The 20,502-nt window shown below is 46.0% G+C and overlaps 1 protein-coding gene and 1 long non-coding RNA gene across 2 annotated transcripts in view; one reads left to right on the top strand and one right to left on the bottom strand.

Annotated features, from left to right (window-relative positions):
* Positions 1-15,600, bottom strand: part of LOC138566698 (uncharacterized) — a 70,179-nt gene extending 54,579 nt beyond the window's left edge. The window contains exon 1 of the long non-coding RNA XR_011301998.1: positions 15,154-15,600. This is a non-coding gene — a long non-coding RNA (uncharacterized lncRNA). The remainder of the gene's footprint in view (positions 1-15,153) is intronic.
* A 5-nt stretch (positions 15,601-15,605) lies between these two features.
* TIMM50 (translocase of inner mitochondrial membrane 50) overlaps positions 15,606-20,502 on the top strand; it is an 824,572-nt gene continuing 819,675 nt past the window's right edge. Inside the window, exon 1 of the mRNA XM_069644285.1 lies at positions 15,606-15,859. Coding sequence (XP_069500386.1) covers positions 15,716-15,859 — 144 coding nt within the window. The 5' untranslated portion in view covers positions 15,606-15,715. The remainder of the gene's footprint in view (positions 15,860-20,502) is intronic.

Raw genomic sequence — 20,502 nt, forward strand, 5'->3', positions numbered from 1 at the left:
CTGCCCATTCGCCACGTGCCTCGGAAACCTGGACCGGGGCGCCCTCTAGTAAGATCGTATATAAAGAGCAGATGACGTCACGGGCGCCGCCCGAATTAGCAATGTATACAATCGCTGGAGTGTCAGGGGGTTCATTAGGGAAAGTGGGCCATGTGGCACGAAATGCAGCCCGGAGCCTATAGTATTGCAGGATCGCCAACGCAGACCCAGGGTGGCCTGGTTTCCATGTCTGTGGGTCAATAAACCTGCCATCGAGGTAGAAGTCTGTCAGTGCCTGGTAACCTAGAGTTTCCCAATGCCAGACCAGAGCAGTGTTGTGTGTAGCCTCCAGCCCAGGGAAAGCCCACACGGGGAGCCATTTATAATAGGGAGGGGTTTCGCTGTTGAATATAGCAGTCATTTCCAGGCACGTAAGGGGGTTCCGATAGGGTCAATGGGAGAGTCAGGCACATAATGCTGATGTAATATGAGGGTCATTAGGTTAACTCCGGTTGCTGCCAGGATTTTCAACTTGACATGTGCCCGGGTTGGGGAGCCAGGGTACCAGTGAGTGGCGTACAGGGCCTGCGCGGCTGTCCAATAAGATATTAGGTTGGGGCAGTAAACCCCCCTTTCTCATATGGGAGCGTCATATCAGACCATTTCTTGTGCACCGCACCAGAGTGCCATAGAAACTGTGCACATAATTTGTGTAGTCTTGTGCAGTATTTCCCCCGGGCCATATGGGTATGTTACTGAAGGTGTATAACAACGTGGGAAGTAGGACCATCTTAATGAGGGAGAGCCTCCCGCCAAATGATAGAGCGCCACCGTGCCATTTTCGACTCGGCTAGCTGTGCAGCAGCCAGGTAGTTTTCTGCGAGCATGGTGGTTTTAGTTAGGGACACCTGGACTCCCAAAAATCTGATTCCGCCTGGGGACCAGCAGAGAGGGTATTCGGTGACTGGTTGTTGGGTGGAGTTAGTGAGCGGGAAGACCTCGGATTTGGAACAATTGATTGTGAATCCTAAAAGGGTACCTATGCGTGTGATGTCTCGCAGTATGGGGTCAAGATGGGTGGCAGGGTCTCTAATGTACAGTAATACATCATCTGCATAGAGGGATATAATTTCCGGGGTGTCTTTTAATCTTATCCCCTTGTGGGAGTGGCGTGCTCTGATGTGGTCCACCATAGGCTCTATCGCTAGTGTAAAGAGAATCGGGGAGAATGGGCAACCCTGTCGGGTGCCTCTGAAGAGTGTGAACAGAATGGATGTCAGGGAGTTAGTCCGAACCCTAGCCACTGGGGAGGTATATAATAATTAAATATATCCAGTCATATTGGGACCGATGCCCATTGTCTCCAACACCAGCCACATACACTTCCATGATAGCATGTCGACCGTTTTCTGAGCGTCGAGTGTGACCGCAATTGCGTGTGCGTCTTGGTCAATTCGGGCCATCACATTAAACAGCCGCCTGATGCTATGGGAAGTGGATCTCCCCGGTACAAAACCTGCCTTATCTTCATGGAGCAGATGCGTCATAATTGGCAGGAAACGGTTCGCTATCACCTTGGCGAAGATCTTGGTGTCCAAGTTCATAAGGGAGAGGGGCCTATACGAACCACATTCATCGCCGGGATTGCCAGGCTTGAGCAACACCGTGATAATGGCTTTGCGCAAAGAAGGAGGGAGGGACAGACACACAGAGTTATTCGTCCCAGACTTCCAACAATTTGGGGGCTAATATGGCTATGTGTTCCTGGTAGAATTCAGCCGTGAGTCCGTCGGGACACAGTGCTTTACCTTTCAGCAGGTCTGAGATGGCCCTGACTATCTCGTCCAGAATGATCAGGGAGTCCAGCTGGTCTCTGCTAGAGGAGGAGACGCATGTTGTGGGTATCTGATCAAGGAGGTTCCTCATATGCCGTTCAGTGTGTTCAGGGGGTTGGGAATATAGAGTCGTGTAGAATGCAGTGAATATATCCAATATCTGTTGGTCCGACCACTGTGGGATGCCTTGTTCATCCTTAATAGAGGCGATCCGGGCCTGACCCCATTCCCCCCTTATTAGAGTTGCTAGTGTTTTCCCAGGTCTATCACCCTCCCCATATTTTCGAGCAGGCAGCTAAAGTATTGGACTTCGCTGGTGGCATGTGTGTTGAATGTCTGGAGTTCTTTGCTAATTAGAGCAAGTTTGAAGGGGTCAGCTGATTTTGAAAATTCCTGTTCCAGCTCATGCAGCCTGGTTTCCGAGTGACTGAGGGCGGCTCTTATTGTTTTTAGCACTCCCGCCTCTCTGGATATGGACATCCCCCTGATATATGCTTTGAAAGCATCCCACCGGACAGCAATAGAGGTGGCCTGCGGGGGTGTTGTACTAAAAAAAAGGACTCAATATCGGCTAATATATCAGCCTTGAACACAATGTCCCTAAGGGCCGCGGATTTGAAGCGCCATGTACTGAATGTCGGGACCGGTGTTCCCAGTTCTACTGATAGGGTAATTGGGGCATGGTCGGAAAGTGTGCGAGTCAGTATCTGCGCTCCTTCCACCCTGCCCACCACTTCATTTGACACTAGGAACAGGTCAATTCTGGAGGAACTGTCATGAACATAGGAGTAGTATGTATATTCACGCTGTTGAGGGTGCAGTGTCCTCCAGGCATCTCGAATGTTAAGTGTTGCGCTGTGACTATGTAGTCTACGTGCAGTGCCGTACAAAGACCTGAAGGCGGTCTCGGTACTGTCCAGGTTAGAATCCAGTATAAGATTCATATCCCCCCCCATATGATCTGGATTCCCACATAGCCCAACAGTATAGCAGCCACAGTATCCACCAATTCAGGGGTATCTACATTGGGGCCGTAGGTGTTCACGAGAAGGTACTCCCCGTTTACTATGGTACAGTGTATTATGATATATCTGCCATCAGGGTCTATGTAGCTCTTGTGTAGTATGAATTTAATGGATTTGTGAATCAGTGTCAGCACGCCTTTGGCCTGTGTGGAATAGAAAGTGAAGTACCTGTTAGGTCCCCATGATGGTGCCATGTTCACTGCCAGGTGGCCCGTAGAGTCCGTTTCTTGCAGCAGCAGTATTTTGCTACTGTGTCTATTGGCATAGGCCATAATTTTACGGGCCTTGGTGTGGTTACTCAATCCCCGGACATTTCAGTACATTATGGAAGTGGGCATGTACCTTGTATAGAGCACATACCTGTCGTGGCATGCATCTGCAGTTTGTGTAGTTACTCTTAAAATGCTTCAACATGGCGCAATCTGCTGGTCTGCCTCTGCCTTTTCCAACAAAACTTCCCAGAACCCTACCCCCCCCCTCCCTCGCCATCCAGTTGTGGCCAGCGGCACCCTTTCCCTGCCTTTCCCGCCCACCTCTAACAACCACCCAAAAATGGGTGTCAGCAGGCCGATCCCAAAATGGACCGACTGCGCTTTTTTGCCCAACAGGGGCGCACACCAAACAAAAATTCAAACATAGTCTTGCAACTGCAGTGGGGTACGCCGTTGCCGTGTTGCCAACCAAACAAAGCAGAGAAGAGTAGTGAAGTACTGCAAAGGTAAGCAAGTTTGGCTCAGTAGGTCCTTAGAGCATAGTTTCCCCTTTTTCCAAACATTTCAGGTGTAACACCGTACATCAATAGGCAATCAATAGCAGCTCTCGTCACTTTATGTAGATCCCTGACAAGGTCAAGGGGCCATATTACCAAAACAGTATCTCAAGTATTTGATGCAATAATACATTATTTCAGACAGTGGGGAGACAAGAATTTCAATGCCGCTATCGATACGTGCTCTAAAGTATAGCAGTTCACGAGGACAGATCAGTCCGAGGGGCTGGCCGCATCGGATGAGTCATTTTTCATGAGGTCATCAGCTAGGTTATTTAGCGGTATATGTGCCTCTATGGATTTCACCGCCTCACTGGGGACTGTGACGAAGTACATTTTCTCTCTGAAGGTGGTCTTGAGAGACGCTGGGAACAGCACTGCGTAGGGAACGTTCCGCTCTCTAAGCATCTTTTTTACTCCAGTGAATTGGCGTCTTTCCTGCTGCACCCCCACGGAAAAGTCAGGGAAAACTCGAATAGTTTGGGAGCCAAGGTCAAAGCTCCCCCTTCTCCCGGCAAGGCGGAGGATTTGATCCCGTCTCTGTAGCTTAAAATTTTAGCAATGATGGGTATTGTAAAGTCTCCGGGTCTAGGTTGTGGGGCTAGAGCATGGTAGGCGCGCTCAACAGTGAAGAAGGGAGAGAGCTCAGGATTGTCCAGCAGTTCTTTGAGCAGGTTTTCAATTGCTAGCTCCATCCGCCCCTTGAGAGCATTTTTGGGGACCCCTATAATTCGAATGTTGTTCTGCGCGATCTTGATTCCAAATCGTCACATTTCGCTTTCACAGACTTCATATCGCGAGTAAGGGAGGCAACTGTATCTTGAAGAGTGTGTATTCCGTCCTCGTTTGCGCCGATTCTAGAGTCAGCTTCCGTGATCCTGGTACCAGCCTGGTCTAGCTGAGACTTAAGCGACACCACATTTGCATTTATGTCATCTAGCTTTTCGTGGAAGGAGGTGACGTTCTAAGCCATTGATTCCATCATTGTGTTGAGATCAGGGATTGGTGTGTCCGAAGGTGTGGTGACGTCCTCCTGACTGGTCGAGGAATGACCCAGCTCCGACCTAGGTGGCACCTTGGCGAACTTGTCCTTGGCACTGACCTTGTTGGCGCCCCGGGATCTGTTTGACATCCTTGCGCGGTTTAAACAATAAAGGCAGCAGGTAGGAGTTTCGACTCAGGCAGGAGGGCAGTTTAGGCATCTCCCAGTAGAGTACCCAGCTCCACTCCAAACAGGCCCATCGAGGAGGTGCTCAACCCACCCCCCAGCCAGGCCTCCGGTATTTGTATCAGCAGCGCACCAGGCTTGCATTGTTCTATGATGTGTAGTTAGTGCTGCTGTGTCAGTACATCGCTAGGTCTTCAGTCTGTGGCCCCACCTAGATTGCTGCTGGTAGCGTGAGGAAGACAATGGGGTTGTCTAGTGAGCAAGGGTTCATCAGGTGATCTACCAGCAGATAGGGGCCTCACAGGTGGGTATTGATGAGGTCCGGGAGCTGCTGCACGAGTTAGGGTAGGCCCGCGCCTACTAGCATATCATAAGTACCTCGACACAGGGAAGAGTTGTAGGGCGGAGTTTGATGTGATAACTGCCAGGTAGCAGGGGGCTAACTGAGCGACCCAAGGGTGTGGACCGTGTGTAGAGCAATAGTTTGTGCCCTGATCAGGCCTTCCGAGTTGACAGCAGCGCAGGCAGCTTGAGGACAGTTAGCTTTGCTATGTTTCTTTGCACATGAAGAGTCTATAGGATATGAATATAGGCGCTGTTTAAGGAACAGAGGCAGCAGATAGAAATATTGGATCAAGTAGCAAGACAGCTACAAGATGTGCACACAGCGCAGTGCCCAATAGGCCTGCCAAAAAGGTGCGCAGTTCACCAGTGATGTCTCCGATATACGTATCAACAGGGCATCGACTTCATAGTGTTCTATGGGGTACAGTTTGTGCTGCGTGACTATACTCAGGCAGGTCTCCGGATTGTGGGCCCACAAGAACGCTGCGAGCAATGTGAAGGAGGCAATGGGGTCGCCCAGTGGGTAAGAGTTCAGTTGGCGATTACAGGCTGGTGGGGGCCTCACAGGCTGTGCTACGAACGGAGATGCAGTCTAGTGGCTAGGTTTGCCGCTCCAACATCCATATGCCGGCGTTCAGACACAGCATAGGCAGCGGGCCAGAGCCTGACAGAGTCCAGCAGCGGTAATATTGTGGCACCCCCTCCGGTGCACTTACTTGTGGTATGGCCTCAGTCCCAAACAGTCCAGGCACTCGAGCCATGCCAGAGCGTTCGGCAGTCTATCACAGGGTCCACAGTCCCGTCCCGATCGGCCCGCAGTGCCCAGCAGGTGCCCGCACCTACCGCCAGCCGGGCAGACCAGTCACAAGTCGACCCAGGTGGCTTGCCCGGGCCGCCGGTGACACGGGCATGCAGCCCAGACCCAAGCTCAGGGCTCCGCAATGAAGGGAGGAGCGCCGGGAGCTGCCGTGCAGGCCCAGCAACCGAGCTGCACAACAGCCCGGCACCAGCAAGGCGCCCCCAGTTTGATGTCTGCTCCGGGAGTGTTACAGCTAGTGCCTCACACGGCTGCCGCCCTGGTGATAGAAGGATAGTCCGTGTGCCAGCACGGCACTGTCTCTCTGCCGAGGCGGATCAGCCCAGGGGAGGCCACCCAGAAAGCTGACGCAGCCCGGGCCCAGCTCACCCGCCAATTCCGCTCCTGGCCACTCCAAAAGTCGGGAGTGCGTATCTCAGTCCCCGCACACCGGTTTCTTTCAGGATTCAGACCGAGGACACCTTACACCGTCAGCACCAAGTGGCGATGATGGCAGGTACTGAAATGTAGAGATTCCGCCGTTGTAGTCGGATTTCCTTTGGTGGCTCACGGAGCTGTTCAGCTAGGCAGCCATCTTTGGGCTGCTCAACCATCACATGATATTTCTTAATTTATTAGCACGCACATAGCTATCCAGTAATCTTCAAGGACCCACTGGTCCGTATTTTTCATCTGTCTCTTCTAAACCCCTATCCTTATTCAATTGCAGAGCCCCATCTCGTTTCTACGAGGATAAATTGTCCCCTATCTTAACAACATTAAAAGATTAGAAACTTTGAGATCGCCTCGTGCACACCCTAAAAGAAACAGACAGAAACTACAGAATCCACCATTTGGAGCAGCACCAGACCCACGGGCCATGCCCCATGTGGGAGCTGCTCAATGTGCGCCCAGACATCGTGCACAAAAAAGATCGAAATCAGATGGAAAACCTCATGGGAACAGAACGCTCATGAATTGCAACAGCAGAGGCGTCATTTACCTCATCACATGCCCATGTGGGCTGTGGTATGTAGGTATGACAACCAGAGAAGTGAAGAAATGCCTCATTGAGCACACATCATGCATCAGAAACCAAGAAAACCACAGCACCCCTGGTGGCCCATTTTCAATCACCCGGACACACACCAGAGAACTTTCAGTGGACAATCCTTGAGAAGCTTAGACTCCCACGTAGAGGAGACAACTTTGCCAACTTATTGTTACGAGAACAAAACTGGATTTTTAGACTGAATACGGTCCAAGATGGCCTCAACGAAGAAATCCAATGGAAAGAGCTGGCAGTAATGAAATAACAGGATGCATCACCTCTGAGATTCCTGGATAGCATATACACTAGAGTAAACTCCTCTCCGTACTCCCGAACACCATGGCGATAGCATGGATGGACACATACACACAATAGCCATCCATGCCACTCAATAACTCCTTATGGAGAATGCCACCGTTCCTCAATCGAACTAAACTCCTCCAGCAGAGGAAGATGGCACACAATATACCTTTGAAAAATATCACCCATAATTATGGACCATAAATTGTTACCACACTATGCCCCCTGATATCCACAATCTTGCTACATATTATGATATAATATGATATGCTAAACCAAGGATAAGGATACCATTAGCCCGCCCACCCTGGTCGTACACCAAGGCATCACACATTCTCCATAACCTAACATGTGCACCTTGAGATAGAGGCAAGACGCGCCACTCCAAGATGGTGCCTGCATAAGCCACGCAAGCAGATGGGCCCAACATGGATGGGAAACACAAAAGACGGACATGTCTGCCGCGTCTCCTGGCAACTGAACGCTTTGCAGAGGGCTCGCGGTGGACGGTTTGACATTGCGGCAGCTCCGCCAAGCAGAGTCCCGACAAATGAGCCGGTAAGTTAACCTAATTGTTAGGAGATCGGACATCTGTATGTATTAGCCGTGCGCTGTGTTAATTACATTTATATCACAGAAGGATTGGGTACGAACGATACTGTACAAAACACCGGGCAATACCATCATAGGAGACCATGCACAGGCGGTATATGTAGACTGAGAACACTCCCCACTAATGTAGGCCCCGTTTGCCAGCATGTACCAAGACACACACAAGCATGAAATAGGCAGCACACAATAACCAGGATCCAGAACACGAAACCGCGGACGCAATATCAGGAGTGCATTGGGCATGCAAAACGCTAATAGCAACATGCTCTCCCACAGCGCACAGAGTGTTCGTCACGTTCCTAACTCATACAGGCAGCAGCATTCCGCTTGGTCCCCACGACTATGAGCATGCTTTCACTGCCACGTTTTTATAGAACATTACAAAAGCGAAGCAGAAACGGAGGGAAAATATGATATGTATTAACAGTACCGCATCTCTTGATATAGGGTACCATGATATGAGCAACTGCAACGCGTGGCAAGACACTAATAACTCAAAGTTCCAGACGCACATACATCCAGTCTGGAAGCGAGGTAATGCAGAAATATTCACAAGAACAACTGACTGCATTATGAACTAGCCACAGTTTCTAATCTTTTAAATGGTAATTTTGCTAAGATAGGGGACAATTTATCCTCGTAGAAACAAGAGGGGGCTCTGGAATTGACTACGGGTAGGGGTTTAGAAGGGACAGATGACAAAATACGGACCACTGTGCATGCCAATACATTAAGAAATAGCCATGCGATTTCCCGGGCCACATCAAGTCATTGTAAAATCCTTTCCCTAGGTCAGGAGGTCGTGACATCACCACCTCGAGGGAGCAGATGATCTTTCTTTTCAAGACGTAACTGCATGAAAGGTCCTGAAGAAGATGACAAGAACAAGTAGTTCATCGAAACCGGTCAACCACCATGATAGATGATATCCCCAAGAACATATGGGATACAGAGATAAAAGAAATATTTTTTAGCAGAGAAACGTTGTCCTTTTTGCTCCACAGTGGCGACATTCCACCATTTTCTTTTTAAGAGACGTTAGGTCTCCCCACCTGGAATCACTAACAGGTTGCCTTTTTAGTTCAAAACATTGGCCTGTACAGTCAGGTCGATTGTTGTTGGGTTGAAACACACTAGACCACCTTGTCTACACCCCATGCACACACCTCTGTTGGGGTGAATAAAGAACATCAAGGGGTAAGATAGATACCCTACACAGTTAAACAGAAAATACCTCCATAGAATGTCTATGGAGGGATTAGTAGATTGTGTTCAACCTTTTTAACAGTTTACCTCAATTGGAAACACACAATGTAGAAGCAGGGGTAGAATTTCTTCCTGTCCCTGTTAGATAGGCGCTGCAGCATCTCCTCCCTAGGAACAGCGACACCCACCAAGGACAGGGTGTACTTCTGCCTAGGGAAGCCTACAGGGTACACATTGACTGTAAGGATTGAATTTAGGTTTCCAAAGTGCATTTAGATATGCTACTGGAAAGTGTTGTGTGACACAACTGTTACTGTATGTAACACTGTAGGATATAATTTTCTTTCCTCCCAAAACAGATTCCCCGATTGTTGGTGTGCATTGGAATTAGACAGCTCCAGCCCACATCCTGGGCGCACAAACAAGGCATTCAGAAGCCTGCGCAAGCTTCGCTTTGCGCAGGGTCTGCACGGCCAAATAAGGCATTTCCTGGGTCTGCTCGACCTGGGGAAGGCAAAGGGACAAAATGGCCAAAGAACAGAACAAAGGAACTCGTGGCATGGCCATTTTAGCCACTGTCCTGGGCCAAACGTGGTAAACGTGGTTTGGACCATTGAAAAGAGTCAAAAATTCTTTTAAAGTAACTGTTGCCACCAACTAGCTCTGTCCTGGACACACTTGTACATTCACCAAAAATCCTTTGAGAGTGTCTAGGGAATTAAAAATGAAAAAAAAGAGAACCCAGCGCACTGTACTGGAAGGTACATTGTGCACTGATAAAATGTTGCCAATAAGTGCCTACAAAGTGAAAGACTAAGGGAAACAAAGTCTCCCAAGTACCGACAGTCTAAAGGGCATGTCAGTTTCCCCTTAACAAGATGAGCAAAAGCCCAGCGGAGTACAGCAGAAGGCTGGGCTCCATTGGTAAAAGTCAGGCTTTTATGGTCAGTCAAAAGCAAAATGTTGGGGGGGGTTCACAACTGGAGAGAAAATTACCCATAAATGGAAATCTTTCCTCACAACATCTATCAGATATCCAGTAAAAAAATACCATGCCGGGCCACCAGGGCCTCGCATACTCATATAATCACCTTGATTGTGTGAATGTGTTAGGCGCTGTGGGACTCAGGGGACAGGGATGGTATATTTGTACTGGACATATATTATAGATGTCCATTAAAAAATACCATTCCTGCCCCTTAGCCCCAACCCCTTGCCAATTGAAAATTGGCTTTTTACCCAATTTCTTTTAAAGGTATGCTCTAAAATGCTACATTTTAACAGTATTTTTAAAAAATACCCCGGGGGAGAACCCCATCAAACGCCATTGATTGGTTTGGGCTCTGTGACTGTAGTGGGAGCAGGATGGGGGGGGCTTTGTATAGAAGTGGGAGCAGGGTGGGGAGAGACCAGGGTCTGTGGTGCGAGCACAGAACGGTACTAGAAGTGAGATGAGGGCGCCCAGACACAGTGATGGGAGCAGGTGGGGGAGCTCAGGGACTATACTGGGAGTAGGGTGTGGCGACGGTGCGCAATAATTCATTGCCATTTAGACTTATAGTCCATTTGGCATTTTGGGTGGTGAGGCGACCTGCCCAAATTTTGTTCGGGGAGGGGGCAAAAAAGGTTTGAAGACCATTGCTCTAATCCGATACCATGAGCCAGACCAGGCTGACATTGGTGTTGGTTCTGGTGATTCAGCCACTGTTTCTGGCAATAAGAGGAAATATGAGACTGCTGTAGTGAAATTAACTAGACATTTTGGAAACAAAACCAATGTTGTACTGAACAATATCATTTTTTCTCCAGGCGACAGAACAAGGGAGAAAGCATTGATACTTATATAGCTGTGCTAAGGTCTCATATCAAAATGCAGATTTACAGGCGTTACTGGTGAGTATGAGAGATCAATTGGTTTTGCAAGCTGCAGATCCCGTATCCAACAACGATTGTGGCAAGCGAAAGACCCACTTTGGAGCAGGCTATGGAAATATCCAGATCAACGGAATTAGGAGAGAAATGCATGAGGGAGATGCAAAATGAAATGGGAGACAGTGAAGTGAGGTGCATTCAAGATGTTCAGGATGAAAACCATGAAAAGGATGAAGAGACATTAATTGCAATTGTAAAAAGACTGACAAGAAACAACCCCAGCAGCAATATGAGGAAAGAAAAATGTTCAATAAGATGCAAAGTAGATGTTACAAATGTGGCAAGTACAGACATACCAACATAGAGAAAGAATGCCCAGCGTATTATAAATGCTGTTATGTAGGCAATTTTGGCTAAGTATGCCAAAATACCAGAGGCAGAGCTGGATCGCACCCCATGGGAGGAATGCAAAGGGATGGGAGTCACTTTTCAAGAAATACCATGACAAATATAAAAGCGCTGGAAGAGATTGGGGGCCCAAACAGTATGTTGTCTATAACCCAGGAGATGGAGGAAAAAGTATGGATTCTAACACTTGCTACAGTTGAAGGAGGTGTGGGTTCTTGGGTGCCTATGCTAGTAAATGGAATAATACTACAAGTAATGGTTGATACCGGGTCACCAGATACCATGGTGGACGTAGAGACATATTTGAAAGACCTGAAAGGGAAAAGAGAAGAATTACAAACAACCCGAGTGAGAGCGACGGGGTATGGAAAGATGCCCATCAACCTAATTGGATATACATGGGTACATCTAAGTTTCAAGGAAAGGAAAACATGCTGCAAACTGTATGTAGCAGAAAATGGTTTCTCCATTGTAGGATGGTGGGAACAGGCATCATTGCAAATTAGAATACACCCAGGAGAAAATATTCCTATCCTGAGCATCACTGAAGACAGATGTGAAACCAGTGAAAAGCTAGCAAAGCGTTTCCCAAGAGTATTCAATGAGACCATTGGAACATTGAAAGGTTTTCATCTCCTAATTGTGTTGAAAAGGGGTGCCAAGCCATTCGTGCATAAGGTAAGAAATATTCCCATTGGCACAAGGCAAGCTCTACAGAAAGAGCTCACAAGATTGTGCGAGCAAGACATCATTGAACCAATAGAGAGCTCTGAATGGTTTTCTCCAATCGTTATCGTGCGCATACCAGATAGGTCAATCAGGATGTGTGTAGATTTGAGAGATCCAAATGTGAACATTTGGGTAGATAGACACCCGTTACCAAATATAGGAGAAATGCTGACTACAATGAGGACGGCAAAGTTCTTTACAGCATTAGACTTGTCTTCAGCATATCATCAGGTGGTACTTGATGAAGAATCGAGACACATCACGTCTTTCATCACCCCATTAGGGGAATTCCAATATAAGAGGATGCCTTTTGGGCTAGCTTCTGCAGCAGCCGTTTTTCAGAGGTTGATGCACCAACTCTTTGATGGTCTTCAAGGAGTTAATTATTTCCAAGACAACATACTTATTTCTGCAATGCTGGAAGAGGAACACAATGCAAAACTTTTGGGGGTTTTACAAGTAATTCAGGAGAGAGGTCTCACACTGAAAATAGACAAGTGCAAGATAAAGAAGAGTGAAGTAACATACTTGGGTCATTGCATAAATGCTGAAGGAATAAAACCAAAAAAAGCCCTGGTACATACAATTTTGGATATTCCCGAACCCATGAATTAAGATCAGCTCCGGAGTTTTTGGGGATTGACTGAATGCCATTCGAAATGTATACATTATTCGGACAAGACGAGACACATGAGAGAGCTAACGAGTAAAGGTACAAGGTTCATGTGGTCCGATGGATGTAGAGAGAAATTTGGGCAATTAAAGAAATTCATAAACAAAGCTCCAACTCTCAAAATGTTTGATTGCAGCGGTAAGAATATAATTTCAGTGGATGCTAGCAACATTGGGTTGGGAGGTGTCCTTGAACAAGTACAAGGGGGCACCATAGTGTCAATTGCTTTTGCATCCATAATTCTAAAAGGGCCGAAAAAGAACTATTCCACCATTGAGAGAGAAGCGTTGGGAGTAAAGTGCATTTTGGAACACTTTAGAAGTCTCATTTGGGGTGTGCCAATTGAACTGAGAACTGATCATAAACCACTTATTCATGTACTCAATTTCAAAAGTCCACATTTGACATTGCACGGATTAGGAGGTGAATTTTGGACATTATGCAATATAATGTGAAAGTGAAATACACTCCAGGGAAGTCCAACATTGTGGCGGACTGTTTTTCAAGGTTACCTTGGGATTGTGATGGTAATAAAATGAGAGAGGTTGAATTGGTGGAAGAACAAAACGCATAGTGTATAGTGGCACATGTAAATCCAAGTATTCCCAAGGAAGAATGGGCCAAGGCGGTCAATGAAGATGCTGAACATGAGTATTTGAGAAGAGCTATTAGAAGTGATTGGAGGGATGTTGATCAGGGTATCAAGATGTTAGTTAAGATAAAGGATGAGATTTCGAATATAGAGCCGATAGAATCATTCCACCAGAGTCCTTAAGGGAGAGAATAATAGAAATTGCCCATGAAGGCCATTTGGGGAGAAGCCTCACCAAGAGGAGGGTGAGAGAGGTATATTGGCAGCCAAGCATGTGAAACCAAATGGAACTATTAGTAAAGGAGTGTACAGCGTGTGCTGTCAGTGATAAAGGAAAGAGAGTACAACCAACACCTCTACAACCGGTGGAAGTTCCGAAGTCTGTTCGGACCAAATTAGCTATTGATATAAAAGGACTGTACGAAACACTAGGACCTCAGAAGGTTTATATCATTGTATTAGTAGACTACACATCCAAATGGGTGGAGAGGGCATTGCGGAAGACACTGTCACAGCTATGAAAATTGTGAAGTTTTTAGAAGAAATGTTTAACCAAGAAGGAGATCCCCAAGAAATAATATCAGATAATGGGATCCAATTCAGGTCGACAGAGATGCAGAATTTTATGAGAGAGAGAGAGAGAGCCATTGAACACAGAGCAACAGCATTATACCATCCAATGGCCAATGGTTTTGTTGAAAGAATGAATGGGTTCATAAAAGGCATAATTCAGCTAGCGATCACCAATAACCTGTCATGGAAAAAGAAATTAAAAGGATGCATTGAACATATATAGAGTAACACCACACTCAGCGACAGAAGAGGAACCTTTCACGCTGATGAGAGGAAGAACAGCCTCTAATAGACTTAGGCCTGCTTGGCTTGTGGCGAAAAAGGAATAGAGAACTCAATATGGAGGAGATAGTGAGAAGAGTGAAGAGACAAATGGAATACAAGAGGTATTATGATGACAAGAAACATGTGGTGGAAAGTGAGATTAAAAAGGGAGATTGGATTCGCATCAAGGAACCAAAGAAGATGTTGAAAGGGGAGTCTAAATATAGAGATCCCCAGAGAGTGGTGAAGTGTTCAAAGAAGTCTGTGATCCTGGAAGGCAGGAAATGGTCTTGTGATGACATACCATCGGAAGGGGTTTCACCAGAGGAGTATATGGTTGAGAAATCCAGATACTTTGGTGGGAAGAGTGACATGTCATTGAAGAATAGGAGAATACTACGAATTTTTAAAAAGGACTTCATTTATTATTAGCCATCACTGGTTGTGCAACATCCTGTAGTGGTCAATCTGTTGAGGCAGAAAAGGACTGCGTTCCAGAACATATCCTTTTTTATGTGGTCATAGTTAAGAGTTACTTAAGTTACTCAAATCCAGTTATTATGATAAATAATTCTGTGGTTGGTGCTTTCACACCATGTATTTTCTTTTCACAATTTTCTTTTTTTTTCTTTCTTTACTTCTTTCTGTTATTTTTCTTTACTTCTTGCAACTGTATTTATATATTTCTGTCATTGTAAGGAACAGGTGGAAGGGGAGATGTTATAATATATATACGTGATGTGCATGATGTAGTAAGGATCTGGAATTCTAGGATTCCAGAACCACAGAGCAGATGAAACAGACATGAAGGGAGTCACACCCATGTGGGGACTTGCTCTAATAAATAAATACTTGAAACAATTATAACTTCCAGTGTTAACTAACGCTTGATTATAACACAGAAGCTGCCATGACACAGTCGGAGCAGCCATCCACTCATGAAATCAGTCTCTTACCACTGAGCGGATCCCTTTCCGAGAAGGAACTGCCAGCATAGTCAGAGACATCCTGCCAGGAGGTAGTCTAGCGCACAGTACCTGCTGGATTAATACATTTACAGCAAAGCTGCAGGGACAGCACAGGACAATCTTTCAGCTCTTCTGTAACGTGCATTACAACAGGCATTACGTCTCACGCTGAATAGATGAAACGATGCTCAAATTAAATGTAATGTTCCGCTCCTCCATCTCCATCTGGTGTCTTACAAAAGCCACTGGCTTCCACTTGGACTTTCCCGGTATTCCGATGAAAACGCTTGTTTGACTCTCAGCCACTTAGGAGGCACACATTCCGGCAGTACTTGCAGAGCCAGAACCTGGCTTCCGAGAGAACGCAACGTGCCCAAAGTCACGTGAAGAACAGCAGGCGTGGCGTTGCTATGGTCCGTTTCTCGGATGGGAACTAGACACTACCGAACGTAACGTTCTCAAAGTCAAGTGACTGACGGGACGCGTTGCTAGGGTCCGTTTCTCGAACGGGAACCACATTCTACCATTGCCCTGCATCTAAACTTGAAAGATGGCGGCTGTGGTGCTGTCCGGTAGATCGTTGTTGCATGGGGTCATGCGGCGATGCTGCAGGGGGCTGAGCGGGGCCAGTGCAGAGGCCACAGGTGGAACTGGACTTACTGAGGCCATCCTGCGGGAGAAGAACCAGCAGCAGGTAACAGAGTTGGATGCAGCAGCATACTAAAGCAGAGATGCCAAGGTTGACACTTGATTTTGTTGGGAGGTTTCTCACTCTCCAGCAGTGACCCTCCACGATCACCTCCATCTGACCATAAACACATCCCGCCCCAAAACGTTTTTTCCATGGTGTTTTCCATATGAAGTGCTTTAGATTATAATAATCTCCCATCAATGTGAACTTCAATTTGAATTCTGAATGACTCATTTGCAAAAATGGTGTGATCTTGTGAAATTAGTTTTCTTTGGGGGTTAGAATATGTCTGACAATCCGTAATTATTACACTAAAATCCATTTGTGTTAATGTGAGGTACTTGCGGAAAGTGTTTTTTTTATTTATTTTTTTATAACACCATAATTGATACATATATTGCACACCAGAACTTGATTGCCTGCTCCCACATGCCACTGGAAAACCTACAAGATCTGCTTTACTACAAAACCTTCCCATTCAGCTTTCAAATGGCGATCATTTTGAAATACATGCCCTTGCTTCATAGTGAACACTCAAGATGTTTTCATTAAATCAACTTTGAACATAAGATGTTCAACCTTTTTTCTTCTTTCTTTAGTTATGAACACTTTTTACATGTATAACTCAAAATGAGCAGTTTCCTTCTACACGCAGAGTAAACTTATTTACAGTATATTTCACACTTGAAAGAGTCTCCCAAAGCTTAAACAGACAAAAAAGTTCCAAACCCCAAAGACGGGTTTAAAATGCCAAAACTGTGCTCAGAACATCAGACATCTGTGTACAGATATTCAATGGCAACGAGAGGGACCTCTAGAGTTGGTTTGAGAATCTGCACTTACTAGATCATAGAAATAAATCGTACACAGGGAGTCTATTGAAAAGTGAACACAGCGCCATCTGTTAACGGTGGAAGTTACAGCACTGGGATTAAGCAAAGCATGGTAATAGGCATGTGTACATGAAAGGGGGCAGCGCATCTTTAACAGACACAATTATATTGCATCGGGAAATCACGATTGCAATGATCAACCTGAACTCCAACAAACTAGAAAGGCAAGGGGAATCCAGGCTATGTAGCAGACAGCCTAGATGCTCCTAAGCATAGATGGTTGGAAGCTTGGAGCGTCTTACATGGAGCAATGTGCTCTTATGAAGTTCGATACCACAACACCTGCAGAGAGGTCCCAGCAATGATGTGGATGTCCAGTGCTTATTGTTCAACCCCTCCAAGACTGAATTCTTACTGCTGACCAAAAAACACAGAACACCCTGACGTCCAGACCTGGCTTTCTGCTCTGTACTTCGCAGGCTTCACACCCCAGGTGGCTACCCGTATCAAGTTCCTTGGGTTCGACATCGACTGATGCCTCACCTTCAAAGAGGAAGGTCTTGAGCTATTTCCTGGATTGTAGAAGCAAGGACGACAAAAATGGCTTTGAACCAACTTTCTCTCCTGCTGAATATCAAGCCCTTCAATGCAGAAAACAACTTCAGATCTGCTGTCCAAGATTTGTTCCTCTCCCACCTGGATGGTGGCAATGCCCTTTTGGAAGGCCTTCCGGTGACTACCCTCGCACCCAGGGTCGGACTGGGACAAGAAATGGGCCCGGGCACCTAAAGTGGTTCGTCCCTCGCCTCAAAAAGAGGGGCCCTCAAACCATCATCTGTGAGTCGTGTCAATTTACGACTTTGCATGCACCGGTACGATAACCAAATGGGCGACTACACCTGCTTCAGAAATCTGTTGAGGCATGTTATGGTATCAGGTGTGACCTGCCGTACAGAGGCATCTCACATCTTGTAAATTGGACTTCAGTACCTGGCACACACTGCCAACATCTACCCCACTTCGTTGGTGCCACCATGTACCGTTGGCGATCCCACAACTCTCTGAACTTGTAGGGCATAGCTCCTGCAAGAACAGGTTATGCTTAATAGCATGTAGCAGTATGATAATCCAGTGGGTGAACACACCTGCTGCAGAAATCGGACAAATTAGGTTGTGAGTTGCACAGGCATCACCTGCCGTTACAGAAGAATCACAGATGCACCCCATGTTTTGGATGTGAGTACCTGGGCTGGCCCACGCTGCCTGAATCTACCTCTCTCCATTGGTGCCACCGGGTATCCGAAGACAATCGGACAACTCACCCCTGCAAGAACAGGCTATGCATGAAAAGGAGTCATTTAATGCATGAGTTGTACAATTCTGGGGACTGTGATTTGTGCAGTGGTGGAAGTGGAAAAATTAAACTAGTGGTACTCTGGCTGCATCCAAAAAGGCGGGAGTGGGTTGGTCGAACAGCTGGTGGAGGGGGTTGGGGAATGGACTAGGATAATCACAAACTTTAGCTGAACAGCAAAGCACCACTCTTCAAATTTGATCACATGCCTTCCAAGCTTCACTGGGTACATATATTTTGGATTTCAAGGCATTCAATAATAATGTTTTATAGAGTTTACCTACAAAAAACAAAAATGGCATAATTGAGCCACATGACAACATGTAAATCCTTATAGGAACATGTTAAGCCAAAAGAATATCATTGTGGGTTTACTTTTCACATCCTGAATAGTGAACTATAAGTCCCAGAATGCAATATAATGTCAACCTGAAAAATCTATGAAAACGCACTGTACTTTCGGTTATTTAAGACATGCAATAAAATAAGTTGTGTAATAAACTGCGATATGGAGATTCTTTGCCCACAAACCTCCAGCTTGTCCAACTCCCGTCTGCCCATCCATCCATGGGCCATTAATATATACACCAACCTATGCCGTCTATCCATCCATCCATCCATCCATCCGTCAGGTCTCGCCGTAGCGCATAAAGGAATTCAGGTTGGAATGCATGAACCTTGAAGAGCGGTTTTTTTTAACGGGTGCTTTTGGTCGGTGAAGCTCTGTTGCTGGAACACAGATAGCTGCACCATAAGAGCAGCAGATTAAATATGTAAATTATGTGTCTCAATGATGTTTCTGAGCTTTGCTTTGTTCAGGGATTCCACTTAAATTCACATAATTGGGGTAATGAATGCACTTTCTGGTTCCATGTTTACAGTCTCGTTCACCGAATTGAGCAAAATCTGCAGTGAACTGCATTTACCTGCAGTTTCTGGGTGTTTTCTGTGTAAAGCGCACTCACATGCTGAGTGGCGATAGATGGAGGCACTATGCCTGCAAAGTTCACATTGCAATCAACTCTCAGATCCTCCATCACACAGATGGCACTTGCAGCAGTAGTGGTGGAAGAAGGGTGCATCACATTGGCTGTGCTAAGCTAAAACTGTTTGGAGTGTGCTCGGTCCCGACTGAACGAGCCATGTTTAAAGACAGCTAAAACTGCACAGATCTAATCTTTGGCCCTTCAATTCCATGCACCAATCCAACTTATCTTTTCATCAGAAGCATACATTAAATCACCATCCTCCAATCTGCCTACCTACCCTAGGTGAACCACAAGGTACTCTTCCCCAGAGAACTGGACCTGATGCATCTGCAGATTAATAATTGCTGGAATGCCTCATCTACTCGTTGTTCATGAAGGTGATGTTGAAAACATTTGATTAGTGACATAAAACAACTTTCTTTGTGTGCACATGTCAAGATATTAATCATCATGTTGGAGCATGCTATTTTGCTGACTTGCACCGACCATAAAGAAGATCACCTCATGTAAAAGGGAAGGTTTAGAAATTAAAAAAATCTTTGTGTGTGTGTCTTGAATTGATCTCAGCACAGGGCGGGCAAGTCGCTCGAACATCTCTGTGGTCGGAGACCTTGTCTCGGCCGATTTAAATTAACATAAAACACCCCGATTTGTGGAGGCGTGTAGTCTGTTTACACACGCTTCCATGTACCACAAAACCGTACAGAGAGAGAGTTACAGAAATGGCCAATGGCCAGCGCCAGTCGTTGTTTTGAAAAAGAAACTAGACTCGGACCATGATTTCTTGAACTTTACAAAATGGAACAGAGAGTGTACTAGATGTATTAGATCAAACGAATAATTGAAGGCTGCCATGCGTATTCACTGTTAGAAATTTTGTAAAAGATAAGGAAATGGGATCTTATGGCACATATTTTTTAAAGGTCTATATATTGCTACTGGGATGTTCCACTCTGTTAAAAAGGCTGTTTTCATAGTGTCCTGTTCCATTGAAGTATGTCTACATTGGGCAATTTTCCTGCTGGGTATGTCATTTCACTCATACACGCTCTTATCAGGTGCTGGGATTTATTTTCTTGTTCATTCGGTTAACTTAAAGGCGCATTTTTAACAAATATATTATTAGATTTACTGGTAGCACTAGGAATACTAGTAACAAGATAACAAAAGTACATTGCAAAACTGTCAAATAAACGGCGTCCTCTTAGTGGCATCCCTACAGTGACTTCTAAAAGCAGCAATGCTATAACGGGTCTAAGGCATGGTTGGGTGCTCTGCTGTCTTTCTCCCTTTGATCCTCAGCACATCTGTCCGTTTCAAGGAGTAGCCCGGTCATTTCTATTAATTTTAATTTCGGACAGCGTTGGCTTCAGGGCAATCACTAGTTAATTTAAGTCGCTTTACAGCATGGGTCTCTGCATGGAGTGGATGTGCCTCAAGAACTGGGCTTGCAGACGGTCTACAAGTGCA

This window comes from Ambystoma mexicanum, chromosome 2p, assembly GCF_040938575.1.
Source record: "Ambystoma mexicanum isolate Mex_15411 chromosome 2p, UKY_AmexF1_1, whole genome shotgun sequence".
In the NCBI taxonomy this organism is placed as follows: domain Eukaryota; kingdom Metazoa; phylum Chordata; class Amphibia; order Caudata; family Ambystomatidae; genus Ambystoma; species Ambystoma mexicanum.